Source organism: Panthera onca, chromosome A1 (assembly GCF_046562875.1).
Source record: "Panthera onca isolate mPanOnc1 chromosome A1, mPanOnc1 haplotype 2, whole genome shotgun sequence".
Classification (NCBI taxonomy): domain Eukaryota; kingdom Metazoa; phylum Chordata; class Mammalia; order Carnivora; family Felidae; genus Panthera; species Panthera onca.
In genome coordinates this window covers 7,104,291-7,121,868 of record NC_138339.1, presented here as the reverse complement: position 1 = coordinate 7,121,868, position 17,578 = coordinate 7,104,291, and the positions used below count along the sequence as shown (strand labels likewise).

At 44.8% G+C, this 17,578-nt stretch overlaps 1 protein-coding gene across 9 annotated transcripts in view; it reads left to right on the top strand.

Moving 5' to 3' along the window:
- Positions 1-17,578, top strand: part of SEMA5A (semaphorin 5A) — a 477,392-nt gene that overhangs the window by 334,659 nt on the left and 125,155 nt on the right. For all 9 annotated transcript variants that reach the window (XM_078444329.2, XM_078444308.2, XM_078444311.2 and 6 more), the window contains one exon: positions 2,547-2,751. In XM_078444329.2, the coding sequence (XP_078300455.2) occupies positions 2,547-2,751 (205 nt within the window). The remainder of the gene's footprint in view (positions 1-2,546; positions 2,752-17,578) is intronic.

The following is a 17,578-nucleotide window of genomic DNA, read 5'->3' as shown; positions in this document are numbered from 1 at the left end:
CCTCCCTGGAGGTCAGGGGTGGGCTGAAAGTTCCCTATCTTCTAATTATGTGATTGGGTCTCTAGCCAACTGGCCCAGAGGTGCCTCATTAACATGACAAAAGGCATCTTTACTGCTCTTGACACTTAAAAAATTCCCATGGTTTTAGGAGCTGTGTGTCAGAAAGAGGACAAAAACCAAATATGTATTTCTTACGAGTCACGATATCACAATGGCAGTTCAGGTTGATGACTTAAGATATGGGGTCCAGGGTAAAAAAAAAAAAATGATAAGGGGAGGTCAGTGGTCCTACTACCCAGCTCTAGTCCAAGGAGGCCCCCAGGCTCTCGCAGACCCCCAGATTCCTCGAGGGCAGCACAAGGTCCTCAGTTTTGTGTTATGACTCCTGATTTCTGCGATGCATTAAAAAACAACAACAACAACAACAAAAACCACACACTGTGCCTAAGACACAAAACCTGTGTGTTAAACTTCACCCAACAAGTAGGTAACTAAGTGCCACCTATGCTTACGCACCGTCATCGGTTTCAGGAAGAGCAATCTGGCAAACACAAGGTCACTCTCAGAGCCAGAGCTCACCTGGGTAGACCTCAGACGGAGTCTGGGAGAGGACTTTCATTTTGTAACACATTTGTTAACAGGCAACGTCCCTGTCCCTTAAGTGCTACTGTTAAATATGATGACGATGTGAAATCTCCTAGCACAGCCCCCGTCCCATGAGCAGCTGCCTGTGTATTCACCCACTGATTCCTTCCTTTACTTATTCATGCATTTCCCTCTGGCCACTGAAGCCCAGTGCACCATAGAATTGCTGTCCTGCTACAAGACAGATTTGCCATTGGTTGAATGGCTTCTCTGTGCCAGGCACACTGTTTTGTTCCTTGGCATCTACAGGCACTTTCAATTAATTTACAAATGCCTTCCACTGATGATCTCAGCTGGCCTCACAACTGCCCTGGGAAGTGAATAGAGCGAGTGTTTTTCTAGCTACTTTATAGGTAGAGACAGAGGCTGAGAAGCAGCGTCTTACTTGAGACCGCATGGCTCCTGGGGCAGCAGCACGGAGCCCTTCACCTGGCCGTGATCCCATCACCTGTGGACCCATCGCCTGGCATAGGGGCTGTCCCTGCAAGGAAATGGGACATTGCACATTGGAGAAGACTCGAGATCCATTTCTCTCTGACACTCTCTAATTTTACAACCGGCTTATCATTTTACAGCATGTAGGGCATTTTTATCAAGTGCTACAAAAAACTATCACCTATTTTTATTTTCTTTTTTCTTTTTCTTTCTTAAGACAGAGCATGGGTGGGGGAGGAGCAGAGAGAGGGAGACACAGAATCGGAAGCAGGCTCCAGGCGCTGAGCTGTCAGCGCAGAGCCCGAGGCGGGGTGCGAACCCACGGACCAGGAGATCATGACCTGAGCTGAAGTCGGACACTTAACCGACTGAGCCACCCAGGCGCCCCTCATCTATTTTTAAAAAGCAGTTTCCATCTTACACTTTTCCCCCTGTAACCTGTGATAAAACCAAGTATTAGAAATGATGTGTTATAAACGGCAGTCTCAGATGATATGGACAGGGAAATCTGTTTCTATCAAACTTGCTTATGGGAAGTTCTGCTGGGGGTTAGTCTTTGCTGGTCCCAGGATTCAAGCTTCGGAAAGAGTTGAGAAAGATCAGTGGGGATTCTCTGATTGTGTGCTCTGCCCCAGGAAAGCTTTTCTCCCTTTCCCACCCCCGCTGTCTGCTTTATCCTTGCCCAAAACCATGCTGCACAGTACCTGCCCGTCTCTCCACAGCCCAGCTCTGGATTCCCTTCTCAGCATTGCCGGGCCTGATTTTTTCCCCCTTTTATATACCAGATTCATGTTCATGGTGGCTTCTCTGTCTCAACATCTCTTTCCTTCCCTTCTTCTTCCTGGTTTCTTCCTTTACCCTCCTCTTTCCGCTTCTCCCTTCCTCCCTCCCTCTGGCTTAGAGAATGAGCACAAGGCAATAAAGCCACCAGTACCTTGTACCCTTGTGAAATTTACTGGAATAATATTACTTAATTGACAGATTAAAATGGCCTAATTCTATCTCCGTGGAATCCATATCTTGCTTATAGACCCACCGTTCCAGTAGGGATAGTAATAGATCTATATGATGTTCTCGACCTCTGCGTTTTCAATTTTGGCACCTGATTCACAGGCAGATACAGTAGTGTGCGCTTGGCCAGACAGCTTCTATGTAACTTCAACATGTGATGGGGAGTTTTCATTCCCATGCGTTCAGATTAAAGTCAGCACTGATTTCTACCGGATTAATTTTTAACATCTGATCATATATTTCTGTAATGGAGTTGAGAGACTCCCCAGATGTGATGAGTTTAAATCTAGAATGGGAGGGACACTAGGGACGGGGACCTTGGAGAGAGCAGAGAAGCACACATGTTTGCACACTGACGTTCTTAACCTTCCGAGTCCCCGTCCCGCCGGGGTGGCCAGGATCAGCTGTGCGTGTCCAGGTGGCCGGTCCCCGTAACGGCCTGTTTTCCCTTGCAGTGTGGCACGGTGGACCAGGGCCTGTACATGAACCTGACCGAAAGGAATCTGCAGGATGCTCAGAAGTTCATCCTGATGCACGAGGTGGTCCAGCCTGTGACCTCGGTGCCCTCTTTCATGGAGGACAACAGCCGCTTTTCCCACGTGGCCGTCGACGTGGTGCAGGGCAGGGACATGCTCGTCCACATCATCTATCTGGCCACAGGTAGGAGTTGGCGCCTCCCCTGAAGAGTTTCCTAAGCATGAGATTTCTACGTCCAGCCGCAAGTCGGTCTTCTTTGTCACCCAACAAAACCCACGAACCAGCCTTGTCTTCGTCATCCTCTGTGTTTCTCGTAGGAAACTTAATTTCACTCTTTTTACATTACATTGGCCATGATTTTAGTTGGGAAGACAGCGCCTGGTTTCTTAACTGTCATTTCTTAAGTGCTCATAAAATAAGGCTTTTCTTGGCAAGACCATTTTCATTTGTATAGTTTAAGACAATGCAATTGGAGGGCATTGTTGGGTGCAGTATTATCCTGGGATTATCATAATGATTTTCAATGGATTCAAACAGTGCTCGCAAGATATTCCTGGTGTAGGATGTAGATAGAAGAATTTTGAAGAATATGTTTGGAGGCATAAACAACAAAATACTTTGAAGAGAAACCGGCAACACTATTTATCAAATTATAGATGACAGCTAGACATGTCTAGTTTCCAAGGTAACTGGGTACTGGAGGCAGGCGTCTGGCACAGAAAGGGTGCTTGAGACCAGCCTCAGTGACCGTGTCTCAGTCTGCACACCTGTTCAGCTTTTCCTTGCCTTCAGGTCCTCCCGTGCAGAGTCCCCTCACCATGGAGCCCGCCCCCATCCTTACATCCTCTGTCCAGTGCCCTGTCTAATGACCCCTTTCTCACAGAACACAGTTTCTGTTGTCTTTGTTGTTTATAATATCTCATACCCACTACTGGTTGATTTTATTCGGGAAGTCACCAACATTTATTGAATTTTTACTATTTTGCGGTTCGTATGAGCACTGATGAGTCAGATGGTGAACAGACTGGCAACATCCTGCTCTCCTGGGGACAACCAAACATCAGCCAGCCGCTGAGGGGAAGGACCGAGAGAGTGATTGGCTTATGCCGTGAATATGAATAGAGCCACGGGCTAGCAAGAGGCGGGGGGCTCCCATCCTTGGCTGTTGAGGGTTGGTCTCTCCCAGGAGGTGACATTTAAGCTGATAGCTGACTAAGGAGAAAGACCTGGCCTTTCAGGACGAGGGAAACAGCGAAGGTGCAGGAGTGGTCAGCTGGGGGCGGTGCCCCTGTGTTGTCAGGTAAGGACAGGGATGTCACTGTGGGATTGACAAAGGAGGCCATGAGTGCCTCTATGGTCAGGAGCAGGAAGGAAGTTAGGTGGAACACCCATGATGAATAAGGCTTGGAAGAGAGAGGATTGACATGGTATCCTAAGGGATTGGGAGTTCAAGTTTGTGGTGTTTTTTAAGAGGAGACAGAATTACCATTGCAGTGTATGTCTTGCTCGTTAGAGCATAAGAAGAAATCAGGTCTTGGTTTCTGCCATTTTTATCCTTAATGCCCCACAGAGGGCTGGATGTGTGGCCGGTTGAGGAATGAGTGAACTGGACCTTTCCAGAAGTTTCCCTAGTGTTTCTTCATAAGTGTTCTGGTTGGTGCCACGGAGAATAGAGTCATCTTGGAACTCCAGCACTGTTGAGTCCCTCATCCGTACCTGGGGGTGGGGGTGGCGAAGGGAGATGAGGCTGGTCGGTACAGAGCAGGGGCCTCAGCCTGAGCATTCTGACCTTTCCACAACCAAGGCCCTAACAAGGTGGGATTTGCTTCCTTGTGTTTATAATGATTTGTAGCGAGCTTCTGAGGGTTTCTGATGGCACTCTCGTTGTCCTTTAATTGTGTCTGGTGTCTTAGTTCAGGCTGCCGTGACAAAATACCATAGATGGGGTGGGGGTGGAGGGCTTAAACCACAAATCTACTTCTCACCCTTCTGGAGGCTGGAAGTTCAAGATGAAGGTGCTAGCCAATTTGTTTTCTGGTGAGAGTCCTCGTCCTCATTCAGTCTCCATAGATGACCAACTCCTTGCTGTGTCCTCACATGCTGGAAACAGATCATCTCTGTTGTGTCTCTTTAAAAGAGCGCTAATCCCATTTATGGAGGCTCCACCCTCACGGCCTAATGACCTCCCAAAAGCCCCGCCTCGAAATAGCATTGCTTTGAAGATCAGGGCTTAAGTATGAATTTTGGGAGGACGCACACATTCAGTCGTTAGCAGTGAGCAACTTTTTCTACCACTTTTTAAAACTTGCCCACAGGAATAAAATACTTGAAGATCTTTTTTAAATTTTTGTAAGTTTACTTATTTATTTTGAGAGAGAGATGGAAGAGTGTGAGTGGAGGAGGCGCAGAGAGAGAGAGAGAGAGAAAGAGAGAATCCCAGGCAGGCTCAGCCCTATCAGCACGCAGAGCCCGATGTGGGGCGTGAACCTACGAAACCCTGAGATCACGACCTGAGCCGAAATCAAGGGTCGGACGCTGGACTGACTGAGCCACCCAGGTGCTCCTTGAAGATCTTTATTACAGACAATAAGCTTGCGCAGAATCTAAATCCAATCACAACGGATCAATTTGGGTAAATTGTGAATTTAAGATGAAATTATGGTCAACGTCCGTGGCTTTTTAAAGAGTATATCTTTCTAGAAACTTGCTTGCCCCTATCTGTTTTGAGTGACCTCCTGATTGGGATCCTGCTCTCCCCTGAACCCCCTCCCACCTCCTCCCACAAGGCAGCTAGGGGATTAGCTCCGGACTCAGTTGCTAGCTACCCGGGTTGTCCCCTCTCCAGGTTTGCACATCTGATGCTCGTTAACAATGCACCATGTGCCATTCAGTGCATGTGTCTTACAGAGGTTCCTTTTTGTTGTTGTTGTTCTCCACACCTGATTCAGATTTTAATCTATAACTTACAAATTCAGTCATGGCATCCGTCAAGATGTCGCTAACGGGAACCACAGGCTGAGGTTACGGGGGAAGAAGCCACACCACAGAACTCTCCTGCAGCCTCCACGTCTCACTAGTCCGGGTTTTGTTAAACTCAAAAGAAGAGGAATTTCCAGGGGGTGAAGGTCCCCTCCAACAGAGAAATAACCAGGGCTACGTGGGGTCCTAACATGAGCAGTCCTCAAACCATGTGCAGGGATTTGGAGCAGATGCTCGGAGAGTTCCAGTGGTGGCTAGATGCATAGATGGTATTTAAGTTTGTTTAGACTAGCTTGATAATTCTAACCGTAGGACTAATATCAATTACAAATTTCATGTCTCAGTCAAGTTCTGGATCTTTTCATGCATCTCTTATAGCCCTAATCCCTTCTTTTGGACGTTTTAGTTTAGAATAAAATTTAGTTTTAAATGGTATTATTTTTAATGATCCAACATACAGGTTTCTTTTATTTTCCCAAGGAATTGAAATGTATAAGTGGAATATTAGACAAAATATTCCAAAATGCCAGTCTGTTTTTACTAAACCTGCTAAGAGCCGGTTTAGTAAGGTAGGGATGATAAAGATTAGAGATTTTGACTTAAAATTCTAAAGGCTGATGTTGATGTGGTCTTTTATTTATGTCTTCCCAGTAGAGTCCCATCAAGGCAAACCAGGAACATCCCTCCTTTTTGATATTAAAGCTAATACTGAGCACACGTGGCTGGGGCCCTTCCAGGTCCATTGCAGCACCTTCTGGATCTTTACCCAGGAATTCATAAATGCTCACCTGGTAGAGGATGAGGGTAGCACTGACAACTAGCGAACATGAAGCAGAGTGCTTCCTAACTTGCTACTCAAGTCAACTTGATATCTTGGGTTTGGGAATCCAGGTCTGGTGCTAAGTGTATTTTCTTCCCCTGCCCCTCCTTGATTTTACCTGAATTAACAGGCATTGGAGACAACCCGCCAATGGCCACTTGAAAGTTGGTTTATTTTATTTGTCAGCATTATCTAAAAATCGACGCGAAATAGACCTTGGCCATACGGTGGTTCCTGGTACTTCTTGCAGCTTGAATGTCTCATCCCTGCCGCCCGCCACCCCCCTGAGTCCACCGGCCTTCTCCAGACAAGCCCTGGTCTCTTAGCTATAGCTCGCGTCTCTGTCTTGTTGAAGATCCAGCCAGGCAGGGCTAGGCACATTATCTGGGCCATGACTGTGCTGCTGTTTTATAAGTTACCTCTTTGAAGGGCTTCTCGGAGCAAGAGGCAAATTGGCATATGGCAACTCCTTTAGAAGTTGTTCGTCCGGACTTGCTAAGTGACTGAGTCTCACGTGCACACAGCTGCTCACTTTCTCTCTGCAAAGATAAAATTAGAGCCCTGTTGACCACTCATGTGTTCCTCGGCTCTCCTCCTTACTTGACCCGCGAATGCCATCGTTTCTGGCACTTCTGCCTCCGTGACATTCCTTTGCTGGATTCCGTCTTTCCTGCTTGCCCCTCATGTGTGGCTATGACTCAGGCCCTGCCCATTGTCACGGTGGTTCTAGTCTATGCTGCCTCCCTGCAAATACCATTCAGTTTCAGGGGTTCTACCATCCCTTCCTGGACGAAGTACATTCCTTGTATTTTGACCTTGCCTCAGTTCCAGTGTGTCTGTAGTTGAATGTGTATCTTTATTGCCAAGATCTGCTTCTGTTCCTGTATATTCTCTCTCGTTCTTGTTCAGGCAGCACATCCTGGAGTTTCAAACCCTCTGCCCCCTCTGTGAACCATCCGTTTTACTTTTCCAAAACTTATTCCCTTAATTCAGACCCTTGTTATTTCTAGAGTACTGTATTTTTGTTGTTGTTTATTTACTTTGGGGGTGGGGGAGCAGAGAGAGACAATCCTCACGTGGAGCTTGAACCCATGAACCGTGAAATCGTGACCTGAGCCAAAAGCAAGAGTTGGCTGCTTAACCGACTGAGCCACCCAGATGCCCCTAGAGTACTGTTTTAAATCAGCGTTTGTTCCACTTGAGAATGGGTAAGACCTTGATTCTGATTCAGTATAGCGAGCTGGGATTATTTGGACCGATAAGAGAACTAACATCAAATTACAAATTTTATTTCACTTTTAAAATTTTATTTTTATTATATTTTATTCAAGTACAGTTAACACACAATATTACATTAGTTTCAGGTATACAACATAGGGATTCCACAAGTTTCTACCTTATGCAGAAAGCTGGGATTTCTAACAGGCTCCCAGGTGAACTTAACGCTGTCCATTTCTGGACCATATTCAAGCTGTGCAGTTCTGGATGAAATAATAATTTTGACCTAGAATCTCTCTATAACAGATGTATCTCACCTCTGTCTGTGGTTAGGCACTGACATCACTGTGACTGGTGTCTAATTGTTTGTGATGCAGATATAAAATCTGTTACCCAACATGAGCCTAACGGATACGTTCACTGTTCCTTTCAATAGCTGCTGTTATGATTTGCTAACTCGTCTGAGAACATCTGGTACTTGCTTTGACAGAAAATGTTGAAGATGCAGCCAGCTAGTACAGAACGATTAACATTATCAGGCAAAAAAAAAAAAAAAGTCAGAAATCATCTGTAATAGAACTTGGTGGTCTAGACAAGGGGCCAGCAAAGTTACAAGGAACGATTTCTCCAAAAACAAAAAAAGGAAGATTGGGTCTGAAAATATCAAAGCACAACAAGTTTCAGCAATATTGATTCAGAGTAAATGAGCACTGGATAGAGCCAGGTTAATTTTTAAATCCCAAAGATAAAGAATTATTGAGGAGAAAAAATAATGCCAGGGGTCTCTTTTACAAGCCCCAGACAAGACCCGTTCCTGCTTAGATTCCACCAAACAGTTGATAGAGCAGCTTTGAGAAATAATGGAAAGTAAAACAGAGCAGTGGAAGCCTTAAGACCAGATTGCAAGCACAGCAATGTATACAATAACTGGAGGAAAATTAAATGTGACTCGAGGATTTTATTCTAGGATAATCTTTCCTTCAAAAGTAAAGGAGGATTCACGGTATCCAGTGTCCGTGATTCCTACCTTAAAAACAGAAAACCTTGATTTCTAGCCAAAGGAAGAAACATCAGAAGAGAAACGTCAGGAAAGAAGTCATGGGGAAAGGATGGGTGTTGGGATGAGAATCCATTTTAATTTCGGATAAAGAGAAATGAAGATGCCCTATAGGACCTGACGGTAAGGGTAAGCAAGGGCTGTGAGAGTTGGTGGAGCACAGCATGCTGGGACAGCTGAGAGAAGCCTGTGAATTAGACATCGCTCGGAGCGTGTGCTCAGCTTCTCTTGCCTTACTTTATCCTGGGCCTTCAGCCATTCGCTGTCTCAGCCACCACCATGGCTGATGGGTTCCCGGCAGGACCGTGGGATTCTTCCAACTGATGCCTACTTGGTGGCCAGGCGCCCCCTGCCACCTCCGGACCTGGATGAGACATCGTGCCACTCGCATGGGATCCCGCTTCTCACGCAGGTGCAAAAGGGACGGGGAGATGCCCTCAGAAAGGCAGGGAGCTCAACTCCCTGTGAGGTGAGCTTCACCCAGTGAGATGCGGGGCATGGGAAGAAACGAGCTGTTGAGTTTTGCTTCTCTTTTCCCCTCCGGTGGGCTGTCCGAGGCAAGTAGCCAGGCACATGTCTCTTTGTAGCTTGACGTAAGGGAGTGGCCCCAGGGTGACACCTCACAGGGCATTCCTTCCCATTCCTTCCTGCTTCCTTTTTTTTTTTCTTTTAATATTAGTTCCTGGTGTACAATATACTCTTCTTTTCTTCCTTCACACACGCAGCCCTGGGGTTGTCCCCCTAATCATGCATTAGCTCTTAAGCCTGCTTCACGCTCTGTTTTCTAGGCAATCAGAGTCAGGGAGACTTCACTCAACCCCGTAGAGCTGCATGGCTACAAACATAGGCAGACATAGAAGAAGAGATGAGCTCTATAGACCATGTTGAGCTACTCAGATTTCAACCTATAATCACTCAAGAATAATAAAACTGAACATTTTGTTTTTGTTGTTTAATTTTTTTTAATGTTTATTTATTTTTTGAAAGAGAGAGAGAGACAGAGTATGAGCAGGGGAGGGGCAGAGAGAGAGGGAGACACAGAATCCGAAGCAGGCTCCAGGCTCCGAGCTGTCAGCACAGAGCCCGACGCGGAGCTCGAACTCACGAACCGTGAGATCATGACCTGAGCCGAAGTCGGACGCTTAACCGACTGAGCCATTCAGGCACCCCTAACACTGAACGTTTTGTAAAGAAAGGAAGTAACATGAAGCAATCAGTATTTCCAGCTGTCACTGTCCATAATTCCTGGAGAATGAATTGGAGGGTAGCCCCGAGGATAGAAATGGGAGAATTTGGGTCTAGAGCATCAGTATAATTTTGCTGCAAGATTTGCCAGTTATGCGAAAGCAATCGTTATAGGGACATGTCATTTCACTGCAGTTGTGTATTGAAGACTGGTCTGTGCTCAAGGCTACTTAATTCAAAATCCACGTCCAGGAGGAGATGGGTGTGGCGGGAGTGGCTAACAGACTGGCAGCGGTGGGGTAGACTGAGGCATGCACTTGTAACTGGGGCGATATTGCCCCTAAGGAGGCAGACGTTGATTCCTGAGTGACAAAAATATCTTACCTTTATCCACAAAGCACAGATATACACGCACTGCATAAGCAAAAACATATATATATAACTATATATTTATGTTTTATTTTATATTTATTTTTTATATATTATATATAATTAATTACAGATTAATTATATATAATATATTATATACTTATATATAATATATTATATATATTTATATTTATATATGTTATATTTATATATTTATTTTATTTATATATTTATATTTATATTAATTTTATATTTATATAATAATTTTATATTTATATATACAGTAGCATATATATACATATAGTGTATATATAGTCTTTATATATATGGTGTATATAAGGTCTATGTGTATATATATATATATATATATATATATATATATATATATATAGTATATAATACATATAGTGTATATATAGTCTTTAGTATTAAAATTTCCTGTGCTGGAGGACAAGTACAGAAAAAAAAAACCCAAAACTGTGAAGAGTCTCCTTGTCAGAGAGATAAAGGAAAAAACATTTGAGAAACACTGTTCTTGGGGATTTTTGTGGCGAAAAGATAACAGATTTAGTGTATGTTCTGGAAGTATGTAAGGATGAGGAAATGGATAAGATCACTAGTAACTCCTGATTTGTTTGCTGTGGGCAGGACAGTGATTGCTGACAACCTTTTCTAAGAAGGAAGAACTGGAAATGTGGGGCCCCGATTCCCTGGAGAGGGTTGAGCTGTGAACACAGTAGACTCCCAGCCAGGAAGAAGCTCGTATTTCAGAGAGAGGTACAAACCACAAAACGGTTAGGTTAAATGTCGGTTGGGGGAAAAGTACAGCACAAAGAAGGAAGGAGGGAGGCCAGGTTTCAGCATTAACAAGTCATTTGTAAGGGAAACAAGTGGGATCCATTGTGTTTAATGGTTTTTAGGAAGTAGGAGGTAGAGACTAGAATTCCACTTCCAAGGACTTTCATGTTTTAGAAAGTGCCATTTTGAGTCTTTTTGGTAGAGATTAGACTCCATGAATCTGACTTTAGAAAGTTTGCAGCTATTGATGGGAATCGTATCACTGAGAAGGCCCACTGTGCAGGAGAAAGGGTCACTGAATGGGTGACATTCTGAGGGCCACCAGAGGTTGGGGTCAGATAATAACCCCAGGGAGGAGAAAGGAGACACCTCAATGCAGATGGGACCCCAGCACTCATGCTTCCTGTGGCTTTTCCATGAGTACCGTGGAGAAAATATAGCCAGTGAGTGGCTGTATCCTACCCTCCCTTTCTTCTCTTTCAAATATATTTTCAATATAGAATAGAATATAGAATATGTATTTGTTACTTGCTACCAACCATTATTAAAATTCAGAAATCAGTAATGATAAAATAATTGCAGGGAATAATAGCAGTGTAGGAAAATCCCAATTGAGCTTGTAGAAAAAACAGAGAAAGAAACAATGTTCTGCGTACTCTAGAAATTTCTCCTGTAAGAGTAACGATTGGGGACTAGCTTATTAGCAAATGCAAAAATCCCATTCCAGACGTTATCTCCCTGGGTGCAGTTCCTTCCAGTACCTTCTCTTAAGCCCTGCAGTTCCCCTTTTGTAGAGAGGAACATGACGCTGCTGAGTGAAGGACAGGCCCCAACAGTCCCTAGGACTGAAGTACACAAGACGTGAGAGGCTCTAGGGAGATCCCTGTGGGCACTAAAAATTAAGTCATTCATTTCTGTGGCCATTATCACCCACTGTCTCCCTCACGATTTACAGTCGGTGTCACGAGCAAGCGTGAAGTTGTGCACATCTTTTGTTGGGAAGATTTTGCAACAGTCACCCCTAATTCTGTCCTTCTCGCTGGACATCAAAAATCCAAACTTAATCTGAACATGCTCTATGTGTGTCTGTTTGTGTAAGGTGTTCCCATAGGCTAGAAGGAAGCATTCTGTAGTTTGAATGTTCCTCAGATAGAATTTAACAAATTTTGAGTTTAATGATAAAATAACTGCAGGGAATAATAGCCGTGTAGGAAAATCCCAACCACCCGGTGTTATGGGTTAAATTGTGTCCTCCCAAAAGACACGGTGAAGTCCCAACCCACCCAACTCACCATTATCTCAGACTGTGAGCTTACTGGGAGATAGGGTCTTTGCAGGTACAAGTAGTTAAGATTAAGCCCCATAGGAGTCAGGTGGACCCTTTATCAGATATGCCTGGTATCCCTATAAGAGGAAGAGAAAGACCCGCATAGGGAGAATGATGTGACCACACAGATGGAGACCGGAACGAACAGCCACAAGCCAAGGAGCACCAATGATGGACAGCCACCACCAGAAGCTGGGAAGAGACAAGGAAGGATTTTGCCCAGAATCTCAAGGAGTACAGACTTCCAGCCTTCAGGACTGCGAGTCAATACGTTTCTGTACCTTAAGCCATCCAGAATGTGGTATTCTATCTCAGCAGCCCCAGGACACTAATCCACCTGAGGGTACTTGGCCACTTTGCATCTGACCTTGCAGCCAAACGTCAGGTGTGTAGCCTGGCCTTCTCCTGTTCCGCTGACATTTCTCAATGACCAGAACTCAATGAACAAAATTTGCATTTTTGTATTAGTTTATGTGAAGCCCAATTAAAATGGAAAGTGTACTGTTGAAAACAATTTAAAAACGCCAAGCCACTTAAAATGGCATAAGAACAACTAATTGTTTTGCTTTCCTAAACACAGGAGCGTTCGTTCTTGTATTTTAAGACGTGTTGTTTTTAAACATGTTTTCCGAATAATTTTAGTTGCTTACGCCCAGCTCCCCACCCACACAATAATAAGTTCAATGCTACCACTTAGTGGCTGTCCCGGTTTCCTCTAAATGTGATGCAGTCTGCCCCGGCGTCTACGGAGTGGCCCATTTTCCTGCTCTTTTCTTCTCTGCCTTCTCTCCCCCCACCTGTCGTGTCAGAGACCCTGCTGAGTCTTCTACTCTTCCTCTTGCTTGTTGCACATGATCAGCATTGATTGCAAGTTGCCTCAAGTAGTAAAGTGCTGTGGTCTGTGGGCGGAAGAAATACACACCATTTCTCCTCACCCCATGTCTTCACATAAATCCCGACTGATGCTCACATTTGACGTATCTCGTTAAGGTTTCGTGGTCGTTACTAGAGTTGAAGTACGATAGCCTCCCGTTCCCAGACCTACTGTCCTCCTGTTTCTACAGATATCTGGGTAGTATGCCTAGATCGTTTCTGTGGGAGAGGATGTCAAACCCCAAAGAGGTTTTACTGGTGTCTGCCCAATGCCCCACGTCTCCACTGCTGCAGAGGAACAGAGGAACCCTTTCTCCCTGGAGACTTTGCGAGGCGATGATGTCAACAACGTACCGTATCTCTTCGCTCTTTCCTCCTTCCTCTCTTTGTACCGTGACCTAGATGCGTGTTGTTTTCCTGACATGAGGGACAAACACACAACATGTCAGGAGAGTCCTCCAGCCACCCTACAGGCGGTGAGGTGGCTGCGTCTCTCCCCCAGGGGGTGCCACCTCCGACTCAGTTGTTCCAGACCACTGGGGAGCCTTCAGGAATCCCTCCAGAAGCAATTGACGCGGACCTCTGAGCACAGAGGATCGGGATGAGGTTTTGTGTTTCCTTTGAGAAGGCAAGGGACAGAAGTTTAGAATGCCGGTGCACATCCACGCTGCAGGCGGGCATTAGAGAGATATGTGAAATTGCTGTCAACGGGCCTAACACGGCCATTGTCTCCGCTGTTCAATCAGAAAAAAATAAATTGTCGTCAGTACTATAAAATCTGGAATGGTTGGCTTCTGTTACGTTAGCAAATTGAATCTGTGCGCTAGGAAAACTCGGGTTCCACTCAGATGGCCAGGGTGCCGTCGGTCGTCTTTTGTCCCTTGAAAGCAATGTTGTCTTCAGAGTAAATCTTTCTGTAATGATTTCATCTAACACAATGGCCGTGGTCACGGGGGCTTTGCAGAGGCGGCAGGTCATTGGGCCACAGCGGAGGCCCATCTGATCAGGCCGTCAGATTCCTTGTAGGGTTGTCTACGCCTTGGTTTTAAAAATCTCCCTTTTTCAGTCTTTGCGCAAGCATCTCCTTGCTAACCTGTAGAGACAATGTTTGCCCGGCAGCGATGGCCAGCCGCTGCTGAGCAGATTTAAGCCTTGGCCTCTAGGTCATTAAATTCTAGAAGCATATAGCAGGCCCTCAGAAGGACTAGGAAGGACTAGGCACAGTCTCCACTGCATGAGAAAATGTCATTAACAGTGACATTATATACAGGCTTTCGTTCAGAAGTTGTCACATAGCAGAGGGACCGGAAGAAAAAACACCCCATCGTTTCTTCGCACGTTAGCCTTCCGAAGAGGAAATGTGGATAGAAGAATCCCTTGGTGTGAAAGGGATCTGATGGACCCAGGAGTGAGAGAACGCCCAGGTAGAGGGAGCCAGGCACACCTATTAGTGTCCCCGCTGGAAGCCATTAGAAAAAGTGGGCTGTCCCCAGATCATCATGGCGGATTAACGCAGCGTACTCCCTTCCACCAGGAAGTCTGCAGCCAACTGCGATTTGAGTGAACAGCCTGATACGGTGGCGCAATTACTGACAGTGCACGTGTCTGCAAACAAACCTGTGGTGGATGGAAGGAAACAGTATTTGTCATTTGCAGAGATGTCAACAGAAGAATTTCTTTTAATTTTTGTCCTCCAAGAAATAGCATAGTTTCATAGTGAGATGAAAAATCTGGTCACTTGTTGGTTGGCTTATAGAATTTTCATCCCTCTTTCCTTTTGAAACACGAGAGATGGGCACACGATTGCTTTTTAAATAAGGTATTTTATGGTCTTTAAATAGAATTGCCCGTACAAAAAGATGTTGCAGCGTTCTTATCAAGGAACCATATAATTCTCATGGTGTTAAGGAGGGGGTGGTGTTCCAAGCTGATGTCCTTAGGGGCCAGTGCTTCCCTGACTTGACTTACCTGTTCAATAAATAAGTATGGGGGAGAGGAAGGGGGAAAAAGTTACAGAGAGGGAGGAAGGCAAACCATAAGAGACTCTTAAATACTGAGAATGAACTGAGGGTTTATGGGGGGAGAGGGGAAAGTGGGTGATGGGCATTGAGGAGGGCACCTGCTGGGATGAGCACTGGGTGTTGTAGGGAAACTAAGTTGACAATAAATTATATTTAATATAAAAAATAAAAAAAATAAAACTTAAAAAAATAAGTATTTGCTCAGAGAAGCTGAGGACGTGACTGTTACTAATGGAACCTTGTAGGAAGAATGGAGACAGCTGAACCGACCCAACCCTAAGTCAAGAAAACCTGAAATGATAATTACATAGGCAGTTACACATCTAGACCAAAGAAAAATCAATGTGGAATAAAAGTTCCTTCCCTCGTTTTGCCTTGGATGACCTTAGGAAATGATAATAATTGCCAAATGTGCAGGTAGGTGGAAAGTGAGTACCTGTCTGTCCATCTGTCCATCCAGCCATCCTTCTCATCACCCAGCCCTCCCCCCCACTGTCATTACTTTACCCCAAATATGAAAAAAACAAACAAAAAACAACCTCTTCTTTTGGTTTTGTGTCACTCTTTAAGAGCATTCAATGCAAATTAGTTAAATTTCTGACCGATCACTTTGTGGATTTCTAAAGACTACAGAAGCTTAACTCAGTGTGAAATTAAAAAAGAAAAATTAATGTTTATTTTTGAGAGAGAGCAGAGAGCACGCGCAAGCAGGGGAGGGGCAGGGAGAGACACACACACATAATCTGAAGCAGGCTCCCAGCTCTGAACTGTCAGCACAGAGCTGACATGGGGCTCAAACCCACAAACTGTGAGATCATGACCTGACCCAAGCCGAAGTCAGATGTTTAGCCAACTGAGCCCCCCAGGCACCCCTTCAGTTTGAAACTTTTAAAGCATTTTGAGATTAAAACAATGCCCAGGAGGGGGGTTCTTGTCATATGTTTTTTAAAAAAATGTTTATTTATTTTGAGAGGAAGAGTGAGCAGGGGAGGGGCAGACTGAGAGGGAAAGAGAGAACCCCAAGCAGGCTCCACACTGTCAGCACAGAGCCCAGTGTGGGGCTCAATCCCACGGACCGTGAGATCATGACATGAGCCAAAATCAAGAGTCAGACACTTAACCAACTGAGCCACACAGGCACCCCATGTTTTTAGTCTAACTATTGTGCTCCCAACTGGGTATAATGAAACTGATTGAATATATGATCTTTTTTATTTGAGGAATGAAACTTGAGTTGGAAAAAAGGAAAGGAGAATTTGCTCAAGGAAAATTTGTTTCCTCACCTAGAAAGTATGCGAGAAGCATTGTTACCATGTGAAGCTAAAATACTGAAGAGTTGTCTGCAGTCAGTAAGAGTCCCTTAGAATGACCCTGACCTAAGGCCAGTAGAAGTTGGTTTGCACACTCTCAGAACAGATAGGAGGTTGTAGAGGCCTCAGTTTCCACCTATTTGTACCAAAAAGTAAATATTCCACTAATTAATTGTCTGAATACTCAGATACATTTATGGGATTTTGGAAAAATAATTTAAAAATTCACCGTCAGTATTGAAAGAGATTAATTATCAAGGTAGAAGCCTCATTGATATGGTCCTCATTGATATCATCACTTAATTAATTTTTAAAATCTGATCTTCAGCAAAAGATCACTGGTTCAATGTGAAAAATAGTGGTCCTGACTTGTCCTTGATAAATTGGGTCATCTTCACAATGAATTGCTGCTCCTTGAGTTAAACAATAATTTTTTTCTTTCCTTTAGAAATTTTATAGATTGCACAATGTTGGTATTTTTTAAAATACTGGTGTTCAGCATTAGTTTATTTCTGCGTGGACTGGATAAGAGCCAGTTGTCTTGGTGTTTCCTGAATTGCTGTCCTGTGGTGATCCTCCTGGCAGTTTGTCTTCAGGAATCTCTAACTTTTGAAGGTGGGTCCTTAACCCACACCTCCGGGTTCCTCAGATTCCTTCCAGGCCTTGGGCACAGAGCATGCTGGGAGCAAGAAGACGCAGGCTCAGTGCCGGCTCATCTCACCCTGGCTCTGGACTCTCTCCTAGTTTTAGTGACAGAGCCTTTGACATCTCTCCCGAGCGGTGATCCAGTCTTTTCTCCAGTGTCTGGGTTTTGTCCTGTGTCCTCTGACACATGGCCCTCCCAGGAATCAGGGGACTGCTCGTGGACCCTGAGGCTGGCCCTGCCCCATCTCCGGACAAGAACCTGTTGTCCCTCGCCCCCGGTCCCGTGTTTCCTGCTGTCTGATTGGGACCCTCACCATGGCCTTCAATGTATAACTGGTTTTAGGCTTTGACTGTCTCTCAAATAGTCAAGTCTTAGTTATGGAAAAACAGTGTATTTTGTTAGGACTC